The following is a 25,216-nucleotide window of genomic DNA, read 5'->3' as shown; positions in this document are numbered from 1 at the left end:
TTATGAATCATGTACTTGTATGTGTAAGGTGTTATCTTTGGTTTAATTCTCTGCTAATGCATAGTTTTTATTATCAAGTATTGTTATATGACATTTTCATGCTGAGAGTTATGAGTGGGATACGTCTTGTTGAGCTGGATTTTGATGGTCAGGTAGTTGTTGGGTGCCAATGGTGGAATCAATTTAGGGGTATCACTTGGAAGATCAGTGGACAGATTAGCAAGATTAGTTCAAAAACGAAGTCAAAGTTAAAAAAATGTTAGCGTTGCTCAGTAGGAATGACAGTTGTTAAGGGGTTTGAAGCATAACCCCTGATTGTATGATGAAGGCTTCGGGGTTCGAAGCATGACCCGAACACCTGATTGGGACATAGAAACTTAGGTTCAAATCATGATGATTATGGTTGACAGGCGGTATGGAAGTGTTGTAAGACTATGGGGCAGCCGTAGCATTCACAGGGTTGTCAGGAAGTTGTGGGAGTGTTGCAAGAATACGGGGTAGTCGTAACATACACAAGGATGATAGGCTGTCAAGGAAGTGTTGTAAGTCTGTGATGGACTCGCAGTATTCATCAGATTGAGGTAGGCAATTGTTGGAATGGTCGTGAGGTTGAAAGAGGATCATCACATGCCTTGATCGAGGCCGACAATATTGTCAGAGGATTTTTCTTTGTTGGTACAAGGATCGTTGGGTCTAAGTCAATGTTAGGGCCGCTCAATACTCGATTGGGTGAGTTCCTGTTGGATTAATGTCTAAGTCCATAACTATAATCGGTGAGACTTGACCCGACCCGGCATGGTCCATTTGGGTTGCATGGCATCATGCATTTGGATAGACTATAATGAGAGAAATAACACTTAAAGTTTGTTAATATATTATAAGTTCTAATATATTAATAAGGTTATTTAATTAGTATTGATCAAGAATCAATTTGGAATTAATTAAGTGATCAAAACGAGACTAATTAAATATATGGGTTGATTGTGTAAATCATTCATTCTTATATATGTGGGATTGTGATCCAAGATTCCTTATGTTGGACTAAGTCCATGGGGTGACCCATGGATACTCCATGGAGGTTAAAATCCATGGAGCATAAGGAATGGGTAAAGTTATGAGTTACATGGTGTAACCCTAATAGCCACCATATAAAAGAATCCCATGGCTCAAGAAATCGGTCACTATGTGTGAGAATGAAGGGCTAGCCGATTTCATGAAGTGTGTATGTTCTCTCAATCTATTCCAAGTGTATTTGGTGTTGTATGAACCATTTGGGGCACTAGGCACTCAAGCTTCATGAAGATAATCTACATCAAAGAGGTATATAATTCTAACTTTATATATTCATTTGAATCAATGTTATTATGCTAGTTAGGATGAATACCTTGGAAAGTTCATATTTGCATGTATAATAGAGAAAACATAGATCCAAGGTATTTAGGGTTGCATGTACACTTAGGAGTGTTAGAATGCTCAAAACCTAACAGCGGTATCAGAGCCTAGGCTTGTTTTCAATTATACTTGATGCAAATTGCTGAAAAATGCTGAAAAAATCGATTTTCTAGCTTTCTGGGCACTGGACTCGCCGAGTCCACTGATGAACTTGCCGATTCCACTGATGAACTCGCCGAGTCCATGAAGAAAATCATCCTACTCGTTGAGTAGGTTGATACACTCGACGAGTAGGAGCCTCAAACATCATATTTTCGAGTTTTTTTTGCTAGAAATGGATTAGGAACATTACCCTAAGCTGTTTTTGGACTTATAAACTTATTTTTGATGTAGTAATGTTCATACTAATCCAGTTTCAAAGATAATTGTCAATAGATTCATGTTTTGTATTAGTTTAAAAGTTATGCTAATTACATGAAAAAGTTTGATTATGTGTATTTAATCCATTTTAATCTAAGAGTTGATTCTAAAATGTGTTTTTGTAACTTGTCCTCAAGTTATATGAAAAGTCACATTTAAGTTTCATAAAACTCATAAAAGTTGGCAATGGTTACAAAAATGAAGAGTCTTGTCCTCAAGTTATGGAGGTTCAAGAGTCACTTCATTAAGTAACAAAATGTGTAACCTTAATTAATTCCATAAGTTACAAAATAAAGAAAAGTTACATTCTTTTATTAGTTTAAAGTCTTCCATAACTTGTCCTCAAGTTATGGAACTTGAAGAGTCTTTTAATTAAAACTACTTTAAACTCATAAGTTATGGAATTAATTAGTTTTGAATAGTTTCAAAACTTGCCCTCAAGTTTTGGAATTTGAAAAGTTTTCACTTATGAATACTTTAATTCCAAATTAGCCCTTAGAATTTTTAAAAAGTTAAAATTCAACCCTTATACTTTATAATATTATAAGTTAATAATACTTATATTTATAAGAGTAAAGTCAGTCTTACCGTTAGTAGGCCTCATTCACGAAGCCGGTCTATAAGGGGGGTATAAGGTTATCGCCTATAAAATGACAGTTTAATAGGTGTCCACTCTCACCCACCGCTTCCTTGACTGGTGGAGGGTCATTAGCCGAACGGGTAGGACAAAGACTATAATTCTCCATTCATTAAAAGTATTAATGATAAATACTAAGTAACTAAACCATTTATAAATACCCAATCTTAGTTACTTAGGAAAAAGTGAATAAGGTGCTAACTCATGAAATTACACTTTGCACTTTGCTTGGAGCGTGTGTGGTTAACCGGCACACTAACCTGGACTTAACAAGGTAGGTAAAGGGTAACTTAATATTTATCATAGTATCGGTGGAGCGTGTGTGGTTAACCGACACATCGATTAAGGGGTAAATATTAAGGGTACCAATTATATTTGCATGGTTACTTCACACCTTGTTTTGTGATCCTCGGCATCCCAGTCACAAAACCTAAAGGGCATACTCGAGATTGAAACATGCCATTGAACAGTTCAATGAATCTCAAAAGATCTAGGAGTTTCAAATCCAATTAAAACATAATAATACATTTCGTTTATCTTGGTGGAAATTGGTGAATCGTCATTCACCTACCTTCAAATATTTTATAGCTTGGATTACGGCATCCCTCTTCCAAGTTATAAAATTATTGTGTTGGGTCCTAGCCTTAATATTTCATATTGGGTGTTATATTAAGGACTTTAAATCAACTATCTTGAATATCTCCCAAAAGATGTCTGGTGTAGACATTTATGATCTTCCCAAAATCTCTTGAAACAAGCTTTCCTAAATGAAGATGATGTCCCATGGAAATCATACTTCTTTCACCTCCTCTTATTATTCTCCCTAACCCACAAGTTCAAGGTCACTCAAGCCCTATTGGCAAGGCAAGGTCTAGGTGTGATCACATCTTGGAGATGAAGTCACATATTGACAAGCCGGGAGAGTTGGGTGTCAAAGTCTTAAGAAAGTTGGTGGTTCAATCACTTTCTAAGTCACGTAGTGAGTTCCTTTGGGACTCCTATGAAACAGACTATGACAGAACCCTTAATGATCTTATTTATTAGCTAAGATCAACTTCCTAAAACTTGTGGACACTGACAATAATGACATTGGATATCCAGTAAAGCTCTCTCTTCCTAATGGAAAGGGATCGGCCATAGTCAACCCGGTTGACCAAATGGTAAAGAGAAAGGCTAAGTCTGTGATAGTCTCATGTTCCATTACCAAAGCGTCCATATGTTAAATTGCCAAAGGAAGGGGCATTGGTTGTGAAGCTGCCAATTTACCTAAGGGTGTTAAAGTTAATAAATTTGACTATACTTCAGGTAAAGTCCACTATCTAACTCTGCTAAGTTTTCTACCATGAGATTCTTGATACATGATGTGACTAGGTCACATGGTGATGTTTTAAGAATCAAAGAAAAGTGAAGACACTTAAAGAAAGAATATGTTGAATCTGATCGCGTAGATGGATTTCTATCGCATAGTTTGAAGATCGGATTCTTGAGCTACTTCTTAGGAGTTATGAGATATTGCTTAGGAATAGATAACAACAAGTTTTCATATGGATTGTAAGGATAAGTTTTTCCGCAAAGTTTTTAAAAATAAAAGGAAATTTTTGATTTTATTTATTTTATGTATCCTTACAGTGGCGTTTGTGAAAAAATTGTTTCTTATATGATTCCATTAATAGCAAGAGTGGAAATATGAAATTGATTCTTTCATTTGTGGTAATGTCTAAATTTACCAAATAAGGAAAGATCCTCATCACCCAAGTTTTAATTGGACCGGAACTTGGGATCATGCAAGTTATATAGCATGATAAATGAGAACTTTCAAGCACTGGAAAAAATTAAGACTAACTACCTGTTCACATGGATGTGTGACTCAAGTAACGGACTAAGGGATCGAGTACACATTATTGTGCACTGGTCAAGTCCACCACAAAAGATCGATAAGATTATTCGTCATAATTTACTAAAGCTTAATAAATATGGTTATACTTACAAGTTTAAGTATAATTCTGAAACATTGGAAAAGTTCCAATGTAAGGCAGAACGAATAAGAAGAGTCAGATTAGGCAGAAATATAAAAGTTTCTCAAATCTGAAAAGATGGGAGAGTACTTTAGTATTAGTTTTTGTGATCATCTTAATGATTAAGAAACCATAGCACAATTAGTTCTCTAAGGAAATCTTAGTGCATTCTTATGACTAAGAAGATGAATTTTGAATTGTTGAAATGGTTAAATCAAGAAGATGAGTCATACTTCGTTCCAATACAAGTCTTAGAGTCATACTCCAAGATTGTAACTTGAGTGACATGTCTTAGAGAAGGTTTAAAACATATGTCAAATGTAAGAGTAAAACTTTTCTACTCTTGTACATTTGAAATTGGTAAGTTGTGATGTTTTAGATAAAACAAAGACCAACTAAGGCCAATTGTGTGAAGTGTTTGTCTTGATTAGAATCCACACTATCTCTTGAATATCTGACAAGAAAGTCTTATATGTCAAGAGGACAGTGGGAGTCTTTAAGGTCTTGAAAGTCTCAAGAACTAATCAAGAATAAAAACTGAAGTTCTTCACTGGCACACGACGTGAGGTTTATAACCTATCGTGTTGACATATTTCTATTTCTGTGCCCATTGCAATTAAAGTTGGCTTTGCATATGATTTCTTAGAATTCTCAATTGGTTGCACAACAACTTGGAAGCAATGGCAGACCCTTAAGATGCCAGGTAGCAAGAAATTAAGGTTGAGTTCAGTCCATATGAGTTTGGATTTGTCATTATCCTTGTCTTGTGACTATGGTTTTGATAATTCACATGGATAAGAACACATACACCATTAAATCTAAGTGTCATAAGGTTTCTCTCTGATTCATGAAAATGATGGTGAGGAAACACTTTCACTAAGTAGTATTTAGCTAGATAGCAATTGTGATATTTGCATTCTCAAAGTCTTTAGTGGAGCGTGTGTGGTTAACCGACACACTAACATGGACTTGTGAGAAGTGACAAAGGTCTAAACAATCGAGACTATGATTACGACATCCCTTTTCATAGTTCGTAAAATTGTTTAGACACACCTGTGAGCTATCTAAGATAAGGTGTATGATATTGATAAAGTTTTATCAAAGCAATCTAGTATCAGAAATCTAAACTTTGGTAAGAAAGTCAATAAAGTATTGATTTTTGTAAGTCCAGTTGATTTCTGAGTACATGTCAAAGCTAGTGGGAGCATAAGTGTTATGCTAATAATCATCATGTTAGTGAGAGCATCATAATTATGATAAAGGTTGCAAGTTAGCAATGTTAATTATAAAAAACAAAAAGTTTCAATTGGGAAATAGTTGTTTTGCTATAATTGAGGGAGAGGAAATTATACTTCATCTCAAATCTAAAAGCTTAGATTGAGGTCTTAATCGTATCTAGTCAAGTATATATATATATATATATATATATATATATATATATATATATATATATATATATATATATATATATATATGAATGTTATGTTGGAATGGCTCAACATAAGAAAATTATATATATGGATCCATTATTTGCGTTCTAAAATTCGATTATGATTACGGCATCCCTTTTCATAACCTGAATTATGAGAACTTGGCAAATAGAAATGGATATGTTATAACAAAAGACTGGTTTAGTCTTTATGTGAGACATCATGAAATCGTGTCCCATATGCTTCAGATATAGGATCGATTACATGTGCTATATTCATCTTTTCTAAAATTTTCCAAATGTTTGGGGCATTAAGAGGGGAAAAGGTCTAGAATTGGATATGACTAAAAGGCTTAAACAATTATCGAGGATAATCTAAGGTTTACCAAAGATTGGTTGCTCAAGGACAGTTGGAAGTATAGTGATAATTCTGGAAGGACCATATTGACATAATCTGTAAAGAGGCAACTCTTGTTCAGAAGTGATAGTTAAAATGGAATATGGAAATGTTTCAAAGTTATAAATTATTAAATCTATGTAAGATTAGGAAACTTAATGCAAGAAGGATGTTTCCAAGGAGTTGATATCCTTTGGAATGCTCTGTAATGGTTGTGGTCAAGTCTTTCTGACTTTGTGCATAATCATTACAAGAGGATCAATGCATATAAGTTTAGAATCTAACAAATTTCAGTAAATGGCATGAATTTGGAATTCTTGCATTTGTAGTAAGGATTTGGGACTGTGAAAAGAGGATCATTGGAGTTATGTTCAATTGATCTATTTCACAAAGTAAAGATCATAGACAAACATAGTATGCATACTTGGTGTATGACATGACTAGTGTTTAGAAAACATAATGTACATGCTTGGAGCATGGGACAGCTATTGTTTTAAATTCAAGAATAAAGTTGATAGCTGAAACAGTATACAATGAATAATGTTTAATCATATGTTGATAAATAAAAGGTGTTTTATTTATGTTCATAGGTTTTGATACCATATTGGATTCAATTATTATTGTGTTTCACTTTGCATGTTTTAACTTCCAGAATAACTAGGTCATTGTTCTGGATGACTAAGTTATTCAAACCATCCACAGTCGGTCATATGTTGGAAGTATATATGAATTAAGACTGTCATGGGCTGGCTTGTAGAGGTCTAAGATGTTGGACAAAGAGCTACAACACTCATGAGTGTTCATAAGTTATGAGTATTGGATTCAACCCGCGCTCATTGGAATCACTTCATGGATTTTATCACAAGTGATCATGAGACGATAATATCTTATATTCTTCAAACCTAGAGATATGAGTTGTTACTATGAGTTGGTTGTACATTGATTGCACGAAACGCATTCGGTAACTCGATGTTATAAAACGTGCCTTTATGTATGATTCAACAAGTAGTAGAACAAGCCATATGAGTCGAAGTTTATCCATTCCTTTTACCTTCGGGATAAAAGCGATATCTGTGGGCCCCTCGATGATTTGATGATGACAAATGTAAGTGCTCAGCCGGGCCTGGACTGATTTGATTTGTTCAATTAGTCAGTCGTCATAAATCGGAAATCGGGAAACAACAAATGGACAGAGAGAATGATTATAATCCATGTCTCAGTCCATATGATATCTAGAATGGAGGAATATATGATCCCTTATCTAATGGACAAGTCATTGACAAAGGTCAAAGTTCATCGACAAGGTCAGAGTTCGACATAAGCTTTTGAGAGCTACGATTGCCAGTCGGTTCTTGAAGTCATACGCAATAATAGTTTTAGACTTATCCAAGTGGGAGACTGTTGGATTAATGTATAAGTCTATAACTATAATTGGTGAGACTTGACCCGACTCGTCATGGTCCATTTGGGTTGCATGGCATCATGCATTTGGATAGACTATAATGAGAGAAATAACACTTAAGGTTTGTTAATATACTATAAGTTCTAATATATTAGTAAGGTTATTTAATTAGTATTGATCAATAATTAATTTGGAATTAATTAAGTGATCAAAAAGAGACTAATTAAATATATGGGTTGATTGTGTAAATCATTCATTCTTATATATGTGGGATTGTGATCCAAGATTCCTTATGTTGGACTAAGTCCATGGGGTGACCCATGGATACTCCATGGAGGTTAAAATCCATGGATCATAAGGAATGGGTAAAGTTATGAGTTACATGGTGTAACCCTAATAGCTCAAGAAATCACCCACTATGTGTGAGAATGAAGGGCTAGCCGATTTCATGAAGTGTGTATGTTCTCTCAATTTATTCCAATTGTATTTGGTGTTATGTGAACCATTTGAGGTGTCACACTTAGGGCACTAGGCACTCAAGCTTCATGAAGATAATCTACATCAAAGAGGTATGTAATTCTAACTTGATATATTCATTTGAATCAATGTTATTATGCTAGTTAGGATGAATACCTTGGAAAGTTCATATTTGCATGTATAATAGAGAAAACATAGATCCAAGGTATTTAGGGTTGCATGTACACTTAGGAGTGTTAGAATGCTTAAAACCTAACAGTTCCGTGGTCGAGGCCCGTTCGATTGTGCAGTATGGGTAAGACCCGTGGGCAAGGCCCATATGGTTATGATAGTATGGGTAAGACCCGATGAAGATTGGTTGGAGCAAGGTATTGGATGACATTTAGAGTATGATGAATATGTGGTTAGTGGTTGGTATCCATGTGATGTATATGTTAGGGTAGCTTTATCAGTCAGACTCTCAGTAGGAGACGGGTGGTTGGACCAAGGTGAGACTGTTAGTCTCCACGGTGGATTGAGGATTTTATATCTTAGTTTAGTGGAAGGTCGTTGTGGAATCAGAATATTTCGGTCAAAATGCAAGTGTAAATATTTGGATTTTGGGATGTGAGTTATGTACCGGGTTGACAAATGAACGAGACTCACGTTGGGAGTTGTCCTTGTATATACAAAAGATATTTTCATCAACAAGCTATGGTTGAGGAATCTACCTGCCAAGGGTGCCAGTTGGATAATTCAAGATCAAAATGATGTTTTCAGTTCAGATTAAGTAAGAGGACCTAGTGCTTGTGTTTCGGGATGGTCCTACATGTGTGGAGGTCAGACAAGGTTTTGGGGGTTTAGGAATTATAGCAGTAAGGTGTTTGTTTGTATGATAAGGGATCAGTGAGTTGTTCATCATTGGGAGTGTAAGTTATGATAAGGTTGGGTTTCGATAGGGGTGGCAAAACGGGCTATCGTGTCGTGTTTTTGGCTGACATGACACGACACGACAAGGTATTATGTAACACGAACACAACACGACACGATCTCGTGTTTTTTTTAACTAACACGAAAACAAACCGATTAAAAAAAGACAAACACGACACTACACGACAAAGATAACATGAAATAAAAATTAATGTATTTAATTAATATTTATTCATACATAACATGCAAGACACGACAAACACGAAAAACACGACAAAAAATGTTAAATCGTGTCAATTTCGTGTCAAATTTTGAATAAGAACACGACACGACATGACGTCGTGTTTTTTACACCTGGCACGAACACGAATTCAATTTTCAATTTTGTCTCAATTTCGTTTCGTTTCGTGTATTTTTTTCGTGTCGTGTCATCAATTGCCACCCCTAGGTTTTGATGGTAGCTTTGGAGGGTCGCCGAGAGTATGAGTCAACCTTTCCGGTGTTTCGGGGAATCAAGAGGTATTGTTCGGAGCGTTTAGTTGTCAAGAGGGTGGTAAGGAGTGATTTCGAGGACAAACTATAATTTAAGTGGGGGAGAGTTGTAACACCCTGTTTCGAATCGTTTCCCAATTCGGGGTTATAACCTGAAGATCAGTTATCATAAGGCTTGGGGCCTTGGGGAAATAGAGATTTAGACCCCTTTGGATGTGGATAATGTAGATTATGAGATCCGAGAGTTTGGTTTGTGTTTTAGAGCCCATGGGTATAATTGTAAAGTGATAATTTAAGTATTTTATGAATTTTGGATTTAAGTTCGAAAAGTTTTAAGGCAAATGAGAGTTGATAGGATTGTAGATATTATCATTACCTTTCCGTAGATATAAGGATCGTCAAAATTAGACTTAGATAGAAGAAGTTATGACTTTCGGAAGTTAGGAGGTTTTTGGGCTAAGCCCAGTATGCTGGGTGTACAGGGTATACGCCAGGCATACTATCTCAAATGGATCATGCATGGCCTTGTAGTACGTTACGCAAGGCATACTCCAGTTAGGTGCAGACCCTAATTTAGGGTATTGGACCATATTTAAAGTCCTTAACTTATGTCAAACCCTATTATCTCCAGCCTCCATCAACCTTAACCCTAAATTCGAACCCCTAGCCTTAATTTGAGCATTCTTGAGGCTTTTGAGTGATTTGGTATGATTTTGGTGTGCCTTGGAGAAGGAGGAGATCTTGTTGGAATCATTGCTTGGCTTGGAGCTTGTGGATCCAAGCTCTAATAATCTTTATCAACTTCCAGGAGGTATAAAGCTTCTAACTTGACGACTCTATGTGTTATATTTAGTATAAGGCATGTTTTGGGTTTATTTTGGTCCATATAGTCATTCTTGTGAGTATGAGCTATTCCAGGAGCTTAGAATGTTAGATCTTAGCATTTTCTGAGGTTGTGGGTGCATAAAAATGTCATCTGGATGGGGTTGGTTGAATCATGCATAAGCTGGGGTTCATATTATGGGTTTAGATGGATAAAAACGGGTTTTGGGTCCCCATTAAGGCATGCAAGGGAGTAAAGTTGGCAACTTTATGGATTAAGACCTTATTTAGAGGTTAGATCGAAGTTTAGACGTTTTGGTATTAAGCATTAAGTGCTTAATGAAGGATTTAGTCACCTGGTAAGTACGTTGGTCGTACATACGCGTACGCTCAGTGTAGAGCATGGTGTCCCCGTCCTTAGGCTTGGTGAGTAATACATTGTGCATCGGAAAACAGTACATGGGGCGTACGAGTTCAATACGTAGGGTGTACTCCTGAGATGCTCATTTCGGGCCTTGGGTCTTTTGGAGTTTAGGCCATAGGTTGTGGGGTCGGTTATGAGAGGGGTAAAATGGTCTTTTACCCATTGGAAGGATTATATATGGCTTGGACCTTGGATTTTGGGAAAATACCTTAAATATTGATTATGGATAATTTGGTTGTGTTCAGCGTGAGGATTCCGGTGGCAACAACTCGTGTATTTGGTTATCTTGGATCAAGGCGAGTCTCCTCATTGTACCCGTGGGTTGAAGGCACCAATGCCGGCCCACTACGATCTCTTATGCTAGTTGTCTTTGTGACTCTTGCATTGTATGTTAGGCTAGACCCACTATATGACGAGCTAGGCCCATTTGTGTGTTGGGCTAGGCCCATGGATCAGGAAGGGCTAGGCCTAATGTATGTTATGTAGGATGCTAGCTATTTTTGGAAACTCACTAAACTTTGTGCTTACGGTTTTTATGGTTATGGTTTCAAGTACTTCAGGTTCGAAAGGGAAGTGCCCGACTTGATCGGAATGTATCCACTCATGTTTCTACAACTTTATGATCTCGGGATTGTACTCTGATAACAGTTTTTATTTTGAAATACTTTTGACTAACTAGAAAAAAGATAATCGATGTTTCCGGTTGAATTAAAAATGAAAATTTACCTTATAATTTTGGGTCGTTACATTAGTTGAAATATGATGTGTATTTGACTAAAAAAAACGTATTCAGAAGGTATCCAACCGTCCCATTCATTTTCGAAAAAAGTAATCAAAAAGTATCTAATCGTGCGATTCATTTTCGTTATATTTCTTTATATGTAAGCATTATTTTTTTTTTCAAAGTGCAATTTAGTTTTTACTCTTTACTTTATAAATAATAAATCCATGTCGTATTTGGTTCAAACTAGAAGGAACAATAACTACATAAATTAATAAATCCATATGGATCAATAAGTTAAGAATATTAGGTGTTTTTTTAATCGAGTATCCGGTATACCCAATTTTTTTTTAAACATACATGATACCCGACTTATTTAAATATCGGGTTACCCAATTACCGAATTTATGAATCTGATACTTGTTTACCCGACCCGATCTACTCGAATTCAAAATGGGTTGGGATGACTAGGTAATCAGGTATCAGTTATTTTCAACGGATCTAGTTGCGGTGCCATATGACAATATGATTCAACTACATATATACTATGTCAAATATCAAAGAGTTTATGATATAAGTTTTGCTTCATAATCCATACACATTTAGTACAATATACGAGATAGAATACACTACAAGTTCAGCGTATTTTTTTGTTTTTTTATTTTTTAAATTCTAATGATACATAGGAATCAAAGTCCGATCATGATTACATTTTTTGTTGATTAATCATTAACATACACGTAAATGTATATCTTCTTTTTTGGCTTTTGTTTTAGTTGTAGTTTATATATAAGCCTTGATTGAAAAGAAAATGCATATGCGTTAGTTTTGAATTTTGATGTTCACATGAGAAGGAAGAGGAAAAAGAAACGAGACTAGAATAGTGAACATGAATTTTTTTATGTGATCCCACATCGGCAGAGGATAGAAAGTAATAGAGAGATGAGGTGTATAAAATGGAAACGAGGACATTGGAATACTTACTTACCTGGATGGGGTCAATGGTTGGTCAAGATGGACCATGGCCTAGGTTAGTGACCTCCATTGCACTGAGGAGGGGTGCTAGCCTAAGGTCGGCCCAAGTGGTCGAGCCTACATCATAATTTGTGCCAGTGGGGGCTTGCGTTCGCGCAGCCTCTGCCAAATTCATCAGTTCAAGTTTTCTTGTAAAGCCTACTCCTGTGATGAGCTAATTGTTGACTTAATTTTTTTCATATATTTATGACGTTTAGATCTTCAAAACAAACAGTAATATTTTATTATTACGGTTTTTTCAAAATTTTATTTTTCCTATTTGAAAACGTAAAGCTGAATACAGTTTCCACTTGTTTTCTTGTATGATGATGACTTTTCACGGCTTTAATAATAGAATGATTACCGAATGAGGCTTGCCCTATTGTGTCTCGAACCTTTTTAATATCTTGGCATTAACAATTTTAATTTATAATAATGCATCTCAAATATTTTATTCAACATCACTTGACAAAAATGATAAAATGATCATTTACTTCTATTTAGATTAAATTCAGACGGTCGGCCCAAAAAGAAACAATCTTTTACGTTGTTGACATAAGGGTAAAATATCATTACTCTTATTTAGCAGCACTTGTAGAGACAGAAGGGTAAAAAGGTAGTTTCTTCTTTGGTCCAAAGATAAAATCATTTTTAAATATATCACCACTTGCAAAGAGAAGGGTAAAGTGGTAATTTACTCTAATTCAACATGATATACACCATACAGAAAAGAGTAAAACAGTCATTTACCATGTTTTTTTTTTCCTTTATTACTTTTTTTAGAAACCTATAGCTTATGTGATTGGAGCGAAGAAGTGTATATGGATGTTTGCATACTTTTATAAATGCCTACAAGAGTAAAGGGAATGTAAGTGTACAAACAAACACGATTTAAAACCACCCTAAAACTTCGATAGCAACGGAAAAAGACACTAATACCCCCGACAAATTGTATTTAATTTCCAATTGTATGTTTGTTGTGTTATTGTTTACAAATAAGTGAAACATGGATGCATCCTCCATTACAGGACACAACTGAGGTAGCCGAGCATTGATGGAAATCACATCCATGATGTTATCTATTTAGGCTAGAGAAAAATACATAAAAACACAACATACTTTCACCATTTTATCAATCAGGGTTTTCATTTTTTTTAGTGATTAAACCTTTGCATTTCATTTGTCTTTTGTCTTTTTCAAAAGTATTTGACATTCTTGTGTTATTAGTAAACTCAAATGGTTCAATGTGTTTTAGCTGTAATCACAATCTCTTGTTGATAAATTATCAAAGTTCAAGGAATCTGATACAAATTCAACATCTAGTTTTGATAAAGATAGAAGTTCAATGTGTGTGTGTGAGATAAGTTGAAATCAAATAGTGTTCATGTTTATGATTAGACGATTACTGCTTTTCCATAAAGTAAAATTCTCATTTAAAGAAAGTAAAAAATATGTATTATAGACATTTAAATGTATGTCTTTGTTTTCAGCTTGATGTATACTATGTATTTTTATTCTGGCTTATATAAGCCTGTATTAATTTAATCTTTTGTTTTGTTTCACACACATGATAATAATCATTTATTCATTCAACAAAAATGATGTCTTCAAAGTAAAAGGTGTGAAAGATTACGAGAGCTCAGAGTTGTATTTGGAATGGAATATGACTTTTAATGTAATCCCACATCGCCAGTAAGAAGAAAAAGAAAGAGAGAGTTAGCTGTATAAAGAAAACACGAGGCAAACGGATTACTTACTTACCTGGATGGGGTCAATGGTTGGTCAAGATGGACCATGGCCTAGGTTAGTGACTTTCATTGCACTGAGGAGGGGTGCTAGCCTAAGGTCGGCCCAAGTGGTCGAGCCTACATCATAATTTGTGCCAGTGGGGGCTTGCGTTCGCGCAGCCCCTGCCCAATATCGTAGTCCAAATGTTTTGTTCTTGGTAAAGGTTTATGTATGCCTTATACGCTTATTTAAATAGGTATGTTTTAATCCTCATACTACTATACATGCCAATTGAGCATGTTTCTACACCATCATTGTAACAAGAAGAATTTGTGGATAGTATGAGAATTTTAATAAAATTTTAAAAAGTACTAATTTGTTAAAAAGGGATATAATTTAGAAGTTTAAAAATGTTATAAATACATAGTCCACTGGAGTTTGATGCTGATAACAATTTTTTTTGATTGTTTGTGTTAATTATTAAATAAAACAAAAATATTTAAATACAAAGATTTTATCAATTTATTTTTTATTTTTTAATATTTATTGAATTACATAAATAGTATTTTATAAATCGTTTTATTCTAACATAATGAGAATGTTTTATGAGTTGCCTATTATAAATGGCCACTATTTTGACCATAAGGATAGTAACCTCCCTCTTTCATAATCAATGATAACACGATACGCATGCCAATTTATCATTTTCTCTGTAATATTTAGTTATTTTACATAGGTTTATTGTCTCATTTTCTTTGTAATATTTAGTTATTTTACATAGGTTTATTGTCGTTATAACCAACGAAGTTTTTAAAAAAAATTAAAAGATAATTGAATTGATTTCTGTGCATTTTCTTATGACATGTTTAATAAAAGGAAGAAAACCTTTTATTAATTTGTTACCATGTATAACCTAATGAAATATGAGGTGACATGCATATTTTATGTCAAACCACATAAATAACACATGTGAGATGATATGTCATTGAACACTTGAAGAACTATATACCACCACCATCATCGTCCATATATTCCAAGTCACCACCACCATCCACCGTCCAACTCCAGTAAATTTTCGTAACCTTTGTCTCCTTTCTTCCGACAACCGCCCTATTAGTATTTTTTTGGCAACCTTGTCCCACATCCATTTTTTCTTTCTTGAATAAACCCCAATTCAGAGCTATTATGAAATAATGAAAGCATCACCTTAATCATTTTCCCAACAACTACTTTATCAGTAAATTCCATCAACCTTTCACACATCCAATTTTCTTTCCTGAACAAACCAATTTTAGAGCAATTGTGGTAGGATTATTACAATACTCAAAACTCGTCAACATAATAGTTACATTACTAATACATAAGTTTAACAAAATCAATTTAGAGCAATTGTAATTTAACATATATGTAACTTATCAAGGTTAATATAATAAATTCATAGCAATTGTGATCGGATTCTTTCATTTGATTTCAACATCAATAAATACCCATGAACACTTCATGAACAATATTTTGACACTAAAATAACATACCACTAAAACTCATTCACCAGTAGGTAGGAGGATTCTTTCATTTACTCTCTTGGGACCATAATCCAATCAATTTGATTGACTTAATTCAGACAATCATACTCAAATTAAGACAATCACATTACTAATAGATGTACCAGCTTAACATAATCATTTCAAATCAAATACATTACTAATACATATCAAGCTTGAATTAATGGCGTTATTAACATATGATCTTTTAGTCCACACATAACTTATACAAATCCAATATAGAATAATCAAAATCAAGATAACTTATCAAAATCCAATCACATTAGCAAATTTCTATATAACTTGCTCTTTTAGTCCACATAAACTTATCAAGTTAAATAAAATCCAACCATTAGTAATAGCAAAATGTAAGCAATAACAAAAAACTATTTTTTGAAATAAGCCCAAATGTCATTGTCTCATTCTTGATGGAGCCTTAACATCTCCAAAGGGAGAAAAAACTTCAATCGGATGTTTGCAACCACGATATCTCCCCGGTAAAAAACCTAGTCATCATAATTTGTGGAGGAATTGATTTGATTTGGTTGACCAACACAAACTCTCGATGTGGTACACAACCACACTTCAGGAATAAGGTTTACAGGACAAGTTAGACATTGGTGAAAACGGGAGATGTTGTTTGCTTGGTAGTAAATTTCTTTGAAGCCTACTTCATTGCCCGATATATCAACTCTATTGCCAATTGGCTTCTCACGTATGATATTTTTAGACAAATTAGGGTTTGAGAAAGTGATTGATTAAGGTTCGTGCAAGGAAAGACAAAGTGATCGGTTAGGATTCTAGTTCAAGCTCTTATGTGTAATAGAAGACGAGAATACGAAGCATACACCTAAGCAAAACCTTTGACTTTCTCTAAGTCAGATTACATATATTCAAAGAAACCGATTTACGCCTTCACTTTCATAGGGTGATCTAAATGGCAAAATTGCATTGAGTTTATACCCTTATAATGCACAAAAATTAGTTCATGAACATTTTAGTTTTTTTGCAAAACTTCGTTTGGTTATAATAAGAGTAACCTTTTTATGTTGTATAATCAAAAAATTTCAAACACTAAAAATCAATTTATCACTTATTGTATACCGGTATCATATAAGCTAATTGAATCATTTTATATTTTCATTAACTCAATTTTACTATCGTGCATAACTTAATAAACATTTTTATAAAGAATAAAACATAATTATAAACGATATGTCATGTCAAATTATTTGAAAAAACCCGAACACGACCCACATAATAAATGGGTTGACGGAAAATTCAATCCAAACCTGTTTATATTCTAGTTGGATTCATGTCATGCTTAGTCCATAATTGATACCCCCTAAATATAATCAAAGCGTGATTAGTTATTTAGTATAATATAATTATACTATAAACTTTTGTACTAAATCCAAAAACCCACCCGACTCTAAAGGGTAGTATCCACACCCGGATCCGATCGTCCTCCCAAAGGAGGAACCTGCTGTAACTAAAACCCTAGCAAAACCTCAACTCCCTCCATTACATACACACTAAAACATGCACAGAACTGTTAGACGAGCTGTTATAATCGGAAATGGTTTCGCCGGAGCTGAGAATCAGTGTGTTGGATTGGTTCGAGCTTTGGGTCTATCTCATCGGCTTTCTTTGTATGTAAGCGTTTATCATTCGTATGCTTCATTACTTCTGTTTTGAGCCCCCAAAAAACGGAAAAAATTATCAATTTCTACTTCTCATGTTAAGACAAGCTTCTGCATCATCGAGATCATTACATTTGTCAAGCCATTTTTGTCGATATGCATTCGCATCAAATGAGTTTGAACATGTTAAACATCGAATTGGCACATTCCATAACCTATTTCTCGTTGTTATTACAAGAAATTGTTAACACTTTGTACGCCGATTTGTTCCCATTGTTTGAACAGCGTGTTCATAGGCCAAAAAATGGGATCAATAAGTGGCTCAATTTCCTCCCTGTTTCTACCCACAAAAGATTAGATCGATTGAAAAGCCAAATCTTTAATCCACAGTCAACTGTTTCTAGTCATGGGAAGAAATCAGTTGCAAGAACAGGTAGCACACTCTAGATTTTGTTATATGTCTATAAATTACAATAAATAACAGATTCATCAAATGGGAAATCATTTTCTTTCATATCAATAAGCTTCTATAGATGATATTTTAGGGAACCAATGTCTTATGATCCTAATGTTTATAGATCAATCAGAAATCTTGGAAGCTGATGCTGACCTAATTGCAACCAATGCTATAGAGACTTTTGAAAAGTATTCTTTCTTTCTTTCTTTCTTCTTTGAGATCATATCAAAATATATCATCATTATTAAATTTAAAACCATGTTTTTAACATCAAATTTGTTTCTTTTTTTGATAGAAATGGTCCATTGTTGGTTGTTGCATCTGGGCGTGATACAATCTCTGTTGCAACTTCAATTAAACGGTTAGCTCCAGACCATGTTTTCACTATACAGGTTTGATTGTGCATCTTTTATTTGTAAATTGTAAAGCAAATTACTTTTTTTTACAATTTTGGTCCATAATTTAGAATCTTGTAACGTTTTTGGTCCCTATTCCAAACAAAACGTATAGTTGGTTATGCAATTTTGCTCCCCACTTAAACAGGGACAAAATATGTTACAAAAACCTCAAATAAGGATCAAAATTGCAAGAGAGAAAATCTTTTGGGACCAAAATTGAAAAATACCACATCTATGATTCTATTATTGTTATAGATACAACACCCAAGATCAAATCTAAATAGATTTGATTTGATAATTACACCTCATCATGATTATTATCCACTCACTCCTGAAGGAAAGAAACACATTCCATGGTTTCTTCATGGATTATTTACTCCCAATCAAGGAAAAAATGTGGTGAGTAACATTTTTTCTTGAAATCCTCATCCTCACACATAATAAATAAATAATAAAACTTAAATTTTAATTCCAAATATTATATTCATATGCAAATGCAATCCTAGATGCTAACACTTGGAGCCCTTCATCAAGTTGATTCAGCTGCATTACAACATGCAGCCTCAACCTGGCATGATGAGCTGGCATTATTGTCCAGACCCTTGCTTGTAGTCAACATTGGAGGACCTATTCGTGAGTTTTAATCTTTTTATTTTTTGTAAAAAAAATAAAAAGATTATTTAATTGTTTTGTTACAGGTCATTGCAGATATGGTGGTGATCTTGCTAGAGAGTTAACAACATCATTAATGAATGTTCTTCCAAGTTGTGGGAGTGTTAGAATTTCATTTTCTAGAAGAACCCCACACCAGGTATATTTTTATGTATATATATTTTTTAATCGTATAATGTATACTAATTTTTTATTTTTTTATATATGTATGAATAATTTTATTTTACCAAATTACAGGTGTCTGAGATGTTGGTAAAGGAATTTTGTAACCATCCTAAGGTTTATATCTGGGATGGAAAAGGTGGGAGTGGGACAAGGACTTGCTCTTGAATCTTGATATTTTGTTTTGTGAAAAAGACGTGAATGCCCTTTTCATATGTTTTGTTGTGTTTGTGTAGATCCAAATCCACATATGGGACATTTAGCTTTGGCTGATGCTTTTCTCATCACTGCTGATTCAGTCAGCATGATAAGTGAGGCTTGCACTACCGGGTAAGTCTCTTAATTAAGGCAGAAGGGTAAAACGGTCATTTACTCTCATTCAGTCCAAAAATGTCAATTTACTTGTAGACATTATGGAAAACTGGTAATATACTTCTAAACAATATCACTTGTAGACAGAAGGGTAAAATGGTCATTTGCTCATCCAGTACAAAAATGTAATTTTTTTTATCCAGAATCAGTTGTAGACAGATGGGAAAACTGGTTATACACTTTTAAGCAATCACTTGTAGACATAAGGGTAAAATGGTCATTTACTCATGCAACATCACTTGTAGACATAAGGGTAAAATGGTAATTTACTCATGCAGCATCACTTGCGGGAAGAAGGGTAAAATGGTCATTTACTCTCACTCAGTACAAAAATGTAATTTTTTTTATCCAGCATTACTTGTAGACAGAAGGGTAAAATGGTCATTTACTCTCATTCAGTCCAAAAATGATTTTTTTTTTAATCCGTCATCACTTGTAGACATAAGGGAAAACTGGTAATACAATTACACTCCTAAGCAATAACACTTGTAGACAGAAGGGTAAAATGGTAATTTACTCATTTTTCTTCTTTTACATTCCAGGAAGCCTGTTTATGTAATTGGAGCCGAGAGGTGTACATGGAAGTTTGCATATTTTCATAAATGTCTGCAAGAAAGAGGGATGCTGAGACCATTCACTGGTAAAGAGAACGTAAGTTGAAACACAATATGATCACTTAAATAGCAAAGGGCAAAAAGACATCTATACCCTCAATCAAATTGTATTTTATTTTCATGGTGTTACTATTTACAGATAACTGAAACATGGATCTATCCTCCATTAAGAGACACATCAGAAGCAGCTGAGCATGTGATAAAAGCACTTGCTGAACGTGGCTGGAAATTGCATCCATAATGGAGCCAAAATTTTATATATTTTTATCGATTACATGTTATCAAATTATGTATAGCATAAATCATCAATAACAATTATAAAGGCTTACATTATTTGTTCTCTTGATTCAAGTTAATAATATATGTTAACTAATTTGATTAGAATACTTTGAAACTTCCTTTGGAGTGCTTAATTCTAAGTTGATTAAACACTAAACCATTTTGGTTTATGGTTTTACTCGAAAGGATAATAAATTCATTAACATATTGTATCAAACTCTTATTGAAATTCATCAATCATGATTGAGCTAAAGAACTCGTTGAATCACAATGAGTTAATGCTTGTCACCATATGATTACTGCTCTTTGTCAAACAAAAAAAAAAAAAAAATAATATATATTCGATAAGAAGTTAAAATTACATTACTGTCAATATTTCACATGTAAAAATATATTTCTTTGTTTTGTGTTTGATTTGTTATGTTTTCTGGCTTATAACGATAATCATAAAAGAAAATTTATGTTTGTTAGAGATGAACAACTTTTTTAAGTTTTTTTAAAGGAACCAATATGTGAAATATTTAAAAAAATTGTCAATGCATTTCGATTGATGTTTTGAATTCTCATTGAATCCCGTTATTATGGTAAGGATATAAATAGTTGATAGACTGATTTATAAAATATTTAATTAACTTTTGTGGGTTGAGATCCGGTTTGATTCGATATCCTCTATATACTTCCATTTATCATATTATGATATATATCCATCTATATATACATGTGATGAGGAGCAGATGAAAATATATGTAATACATGCATACAATTCATGTGTAATGTTAGAGAGTATTCTTGAGATCAACTGAAAAACTTATCATGTTCTTCAGATTTGAAAATCACAACGAACACATGTTCTTCGGATTTGGAAATCACAATGAACACAAATATGTAATCAATCTTTTCTTGTTTAAGTTTTCTTTTATCAGATTCGAAAACCAATATCTAAAGTTCATGCTTCTGCAATTTATGTTTTGGTTATTATAATAACCAACACCAAGTAGAAAGATCCAAATCACACATCGAGCTTCCACCATGGGTTCATGCTTTTGTGGTCGTTGTTGGTTTAGTCATCATGCTAAGTGAGGCTTGCACTACTAGGTAAGTTTATTGAGCCTCTTCAATATTCGGACATCATATATTCAATATATAACAGTTTCTATACAAACAATCATTCCTTATTCAACATCATTTGTAGACATAATATTAAAATGGTCATTAACTATCATCTAAGAAAAATTTGTAACCTTTATTTTGCATCACTTTGGCCTGTTTGGGGTTGTTTCCTTCCTTTTTCCTGTAAGGATAAAGTAGCTTTAGGGGAAATGACGTATGTTGAGATAAAGTGTCCTATATGCAAGATTTGTTTTGTTTGTCTAGATAAAGTGTCATGTACATAAGGTTTCTTTATTTTAAGAACTAAACAGAGTATATGAATAAATCTAAATAAACATTTACCATTACATTCCAATAAAAACGAAATTTCACAATATTCATCAATTTTTACACGAGAAGTTAAGAGAAGAAAAAGAAAAACTAGGTAAAGGGTTTGTATCTTAATACATTAAGCATATTTTTTCGCTTAACCCATTAAGTTATTATATCCATATTAAGTAAAAATAAACAACCATATATAATTGTTTTGTATTAACCCATTAAGTTCATTAATTAAAAAAAAGAAACAAATTGTTATTCTCATTTTGGTCCAAAAAGAAACTCAGTATTTTTATTCAACATCACTTGTAAATAGAATGATAAATGGTAATTTACTCTATTGTATACAATATACATCAATGTGAAATTGTCATTTACTTTTATTATTATTATTTTTTTACTCTTTTGTCTTCTTGGAAGCTAATTTATGCAATTGGAGCATAGAGGTCTACACGGAAGTCGACATACTTATATAGATGTATTCAAGAAAGAGGGATGGTGTGATCATTCTCTGGCAAAGAGAATGTAAGCTTGCAACTATTTATGCATAAAGAAACACAATATGATAACTTAAGACAAACATATCACTTCAATAGCAAACTCAAAAGACATAAGTATCCTCCATAAATTGTATATAATTTTCCAATTATGTTTGACAGCGTTAATGTTTACATCTAAGTGAAACATGGATGTATCCTCTGTTACGGGACATAGTTTTATGGAAATTAAAAATTATGACTTATAAGAAACAACTTCTAGTTTACACACAATAAAAACCATTTATACCCGTACTAAACCTACTAAGTTAATCCAAACATTTTTTTAGTTTATGATTTATTAACCGAATTTTTTTTAATCCAAATGAGGCAATCCAAACACTTTTTAACTTATAGTATTTTGTAACTATAAAGCAAATAATCACTTTTATCAAAAAGTGCGTATTAAGTTAAATAAGCAATCTCAAACACCACCTTACCCTTGCACTTTATTTGTCTTATTTAAATTTGTTGAATTACTTGTGCTTTTTTATAAAACTCAAATGGTAAGTGTATTACAATGTGTATGTGAGCCTTTATAATTTTTGTGATGAAAAATGGTTGTAAAAAAAACTACTTATTCACACAATTTTTGAAAACTAGGCTAAAGTCTTAATTTTCATATCGTGTTAACTAAATATACACTCATCAAAGATCAAAGAGTCTATGCTACAAGTTCATGTCTCGTTCCATACTCATCTCATAGTACTTCAATGTCTCGATCCATACTCATCTCATAGTAGTTCATTGTTTCCTTTTGTATGGTTCCAATGATGTGTTGAAATTAGACTATGTTCATGCTTATCACAAGACGATTACTGACCTCTCCAAATGAAAAAAAAAATAGAAAAAAGATTATTGTTTCAAGAAAAACTTAAAATTATAGTCCCTAACTAAGATACACACAATCTATCTTTATTTTGGCTTATATTACATTTTATAAAGAAACCATTGTCACGCTAATCAAAGATAATAAACTTCTTATTGAATGAAAAAAATATAAAGTATCATGGTTTGAAGTATTAATGCATTTCGGCAAGCTAATTGTAAATAAAGGTGTATGAAGGCAGAGTGGTGCACTTTGGTGTGATCCCACATCGCCAGAAAGAAGAAATAGAAAGAGCGAGTTAACTGTATAAAAAGGGAATGAGGCTAATGGATCATATACTTACCTGGATGGGGTCAATGGTTGGTCAAGATGGACCATGGCCTAGAGTAGTGACTTTCATTGCACTTTGAAGGGGCGCTGTTTTAAGGTCGGCCCAAGTGGTCGAGCCTACATCATAATTTGTGTCAGTGGGGGCTTGCGTTCGCGCAGCCCCTCCCCAATATATTAGTTCAAAATTTTGCTTAACAATTACTTGTTTTTACTTTTGATTTTTGCTTCTTTTGTTATTCTGTAATTGCTTACTTAATCTAACAGTTCATTATGCTTTCCCTGTTATTCTAATTCAAGTTGATACTAACTTGAATATGCATACACTGCAAAAAATCTTTCAGAACGACTCTTTTTATCTGTCTATGCTTAGTGTAAAATACAAAAAATACTTCTATTACTTTCTTAATCAGTATTGACTATTTGTGATTTTAAGTGGACAAGTTTGGACTCATGTAGCAAAAATGTTCTATATAACCCATCAACATACTTTTTTTTTATTAGATAGGAGGGTTGTGGCCTAAAATGTACTTTTAAGTGTCTTATAGATAAAATATCGATTACATGAAAAAGAAATAATGGTAATGAACTGAATTGTAGTTTGTTCGTTTAGTAGTTCGAACCTAGAACAAATATGAAGAATGTAATGATTCTTCATTCTCTTTTGAGTTGTTTTGTTGGAGAGATTGTTGATGATATACCTTAAGGCAGACATAGATCCCCACCTAATTGTCGATCTAAAAAGCCTTCTCGTACGATGTTTGTCCGCTTGAGATGACACTTGTTGTCGTGTTCAGACTAAATTCTCCTTCAAAGTTACAAGGATTTAGGAATGGGTGTGCAAGGTGTCGTCGATAGATGCAACCGGTGATGACCCGAGCGTGTAGGCAGGTAGACTCAGCGAAGGGCAGGAGTAAAGCGCATGAAATGGTGTCATTCGAGTAGTTGTGTGATATGAAGAATTGCACCAAAACTTAGCAAGGTGTGAATAACGACTCCAAGTCTTTAGTTCATCATTTATGAATCAATGAAGACAAAACTTGACCGAACAGTTGAAGCACCTCAGTTAGACCATCAGGTTGTTGACGATACGTACGCACCAGATTAGAAGAGTGTCGTGTCGAGTTTTTTTTTTTTTTTTTTTTTTTTTTTTTTTAATAAACTCGTTCTAGAATCGAGTCTAGATCCGAAATAATTGAACAATGCAACCCATAAAGTTGATAGATGTTAGAGAGGAACATGTGAACAAGCATTGATGCCATGTAATTGGGTTTCGAGATCGATGAAGTCACTAAATTAATTTAGTTAGACGATCAACAATGACCCACATTTGATCGAGGATGGGAAGAGGTTCTAGAGGGTCATAGGTTTTCTTGGATGAATATTTGACTTGTTGACACGTGGTAAATGCTTGAATGAAATTTGCAACATTAGACCGCATGCTCACCAGTAAAATGATGCAACTAAGGGGGTGTTTCGCTTAGCTTTTCATATGCCAAAATAACTTTTAGTAAAAGATCAAAGCCAAAAGATGTTTGGCAAAAGACTTTTAAAACCAACTTTTGGATTTTGAATAGAAGAAAAATCAACTTTTTGGAAAATTCAGGAAAACCTGATTTTTTGTAACTTTTTGGAATGACTTTTGGCCTCTAAAAAGCTAATCCAAACACCCCCTAAGA

At 33.7% G+C, this 25,216-nt stretch overlaps 1 protein-coding gene and 3 non-coding genes across 5 annotated transcripts; all 4 read left to right on the top strand.

Annotated features, from left to right (window-relative positions):
* The first annotated feature begins 12,517 nt into the window (after nucleotides 1-12,517).
* On the top strand, nucleotides 12,518-12,678 carry LOC111884717 (U1 spliceosomal RNA). The gene has a single exon (XR_002847874.1). It is a non-coding gene; the product is annotated as a U1 spliceosomal RNA (small nuclear RNA).
* A 1,626-nt stretch (nucleotides 12,679-14,304) lies between these two features.
* On the top strand, nucleotides 14,305-14,465 carry LOC111884718 (U1 spliceosomal RNA). The gene has a single exon (XR_002847875.1). It is a non-coding gene; the product is annotated as a U1 spliceosomal RNA (small nuclear RNA).
* Nucleotides 14,466-17,255: 2,790 nt separating this feature from the next.
* Nucleotides 17,256-20,522, top strand: LOC111884706 (mitochondrial fission protein ELM1). 2 transcript variants are annotated; one of them, XM_023881028.3, is made up of 11 exons: nucleotides 17,256-17,476; nucleotides 17,749-17,896; nucleotides 18,051-18,108; nucleotides 18,216-18,312; nucleotides 18,574-18,717; nucleotides 18,825-18,951; nucleotides 19,017-19,129; nucleotides 19,228-19,291; nucleotides 19,389-19,482; nucleotides 20,067-20,175; nucleotides 20,278-20,522. In XM_023881028.3, exons 1-11 carry the CDS (start codon nucleotides 17,363-17,365, stop codon nucleotides 20,377-20,379), a joined length of 1,170 nt encoding a protein of 389 aa, XP_023736796.1. In that variant the 5' UTR covers nucleotides 17,256-17,362; the 3' UTR covers nucleotides 20,380-20,522. The 2 variants fall into 2 exon arrangements, with proteins under 2 accessions (XP_023736796.1, XP_023736794.1); XM_023881026.3 differs by having other exon boundaries at nucleotides 17,258-17,476; nucleotides 18,042-18,108.
* A 3,023-nt stretch (nucleotides 20,523-23,545) lies between these two features.
* Nucleotides 23,546-23,706, top strand: LOC111884708 (U1 spliceosomal RNA). Its single transcript, XR_002847867.1, has one exon. It is a non-coding gene; the product is annotated as a U1 spliceosomal RNA (small nuclear RNA).
* The last annotated feature ends 1,510 nt before the right edge of the window (nucleotides 23,707-25,216 follow it).

This window comes from Lactuca sativa, chromosome 2 (genome assembly GCF_002870075.4).
Source record: "Lactuca sativa cultivar Salinas chromosome 2, Lsat_Salinas_v11, whole genome shotgun sequence".
Taxonomy (NCBI): domain Eukaryota; kingdom Viridiplantae; phylum Streptophyta; class Magnoliopsida; order Asterales; family Asteraceae; genus Lactuca; species Lactuca sativa.
This window is presented reverse-complemented; position numbering and strand designations above follow the sequence as displayed.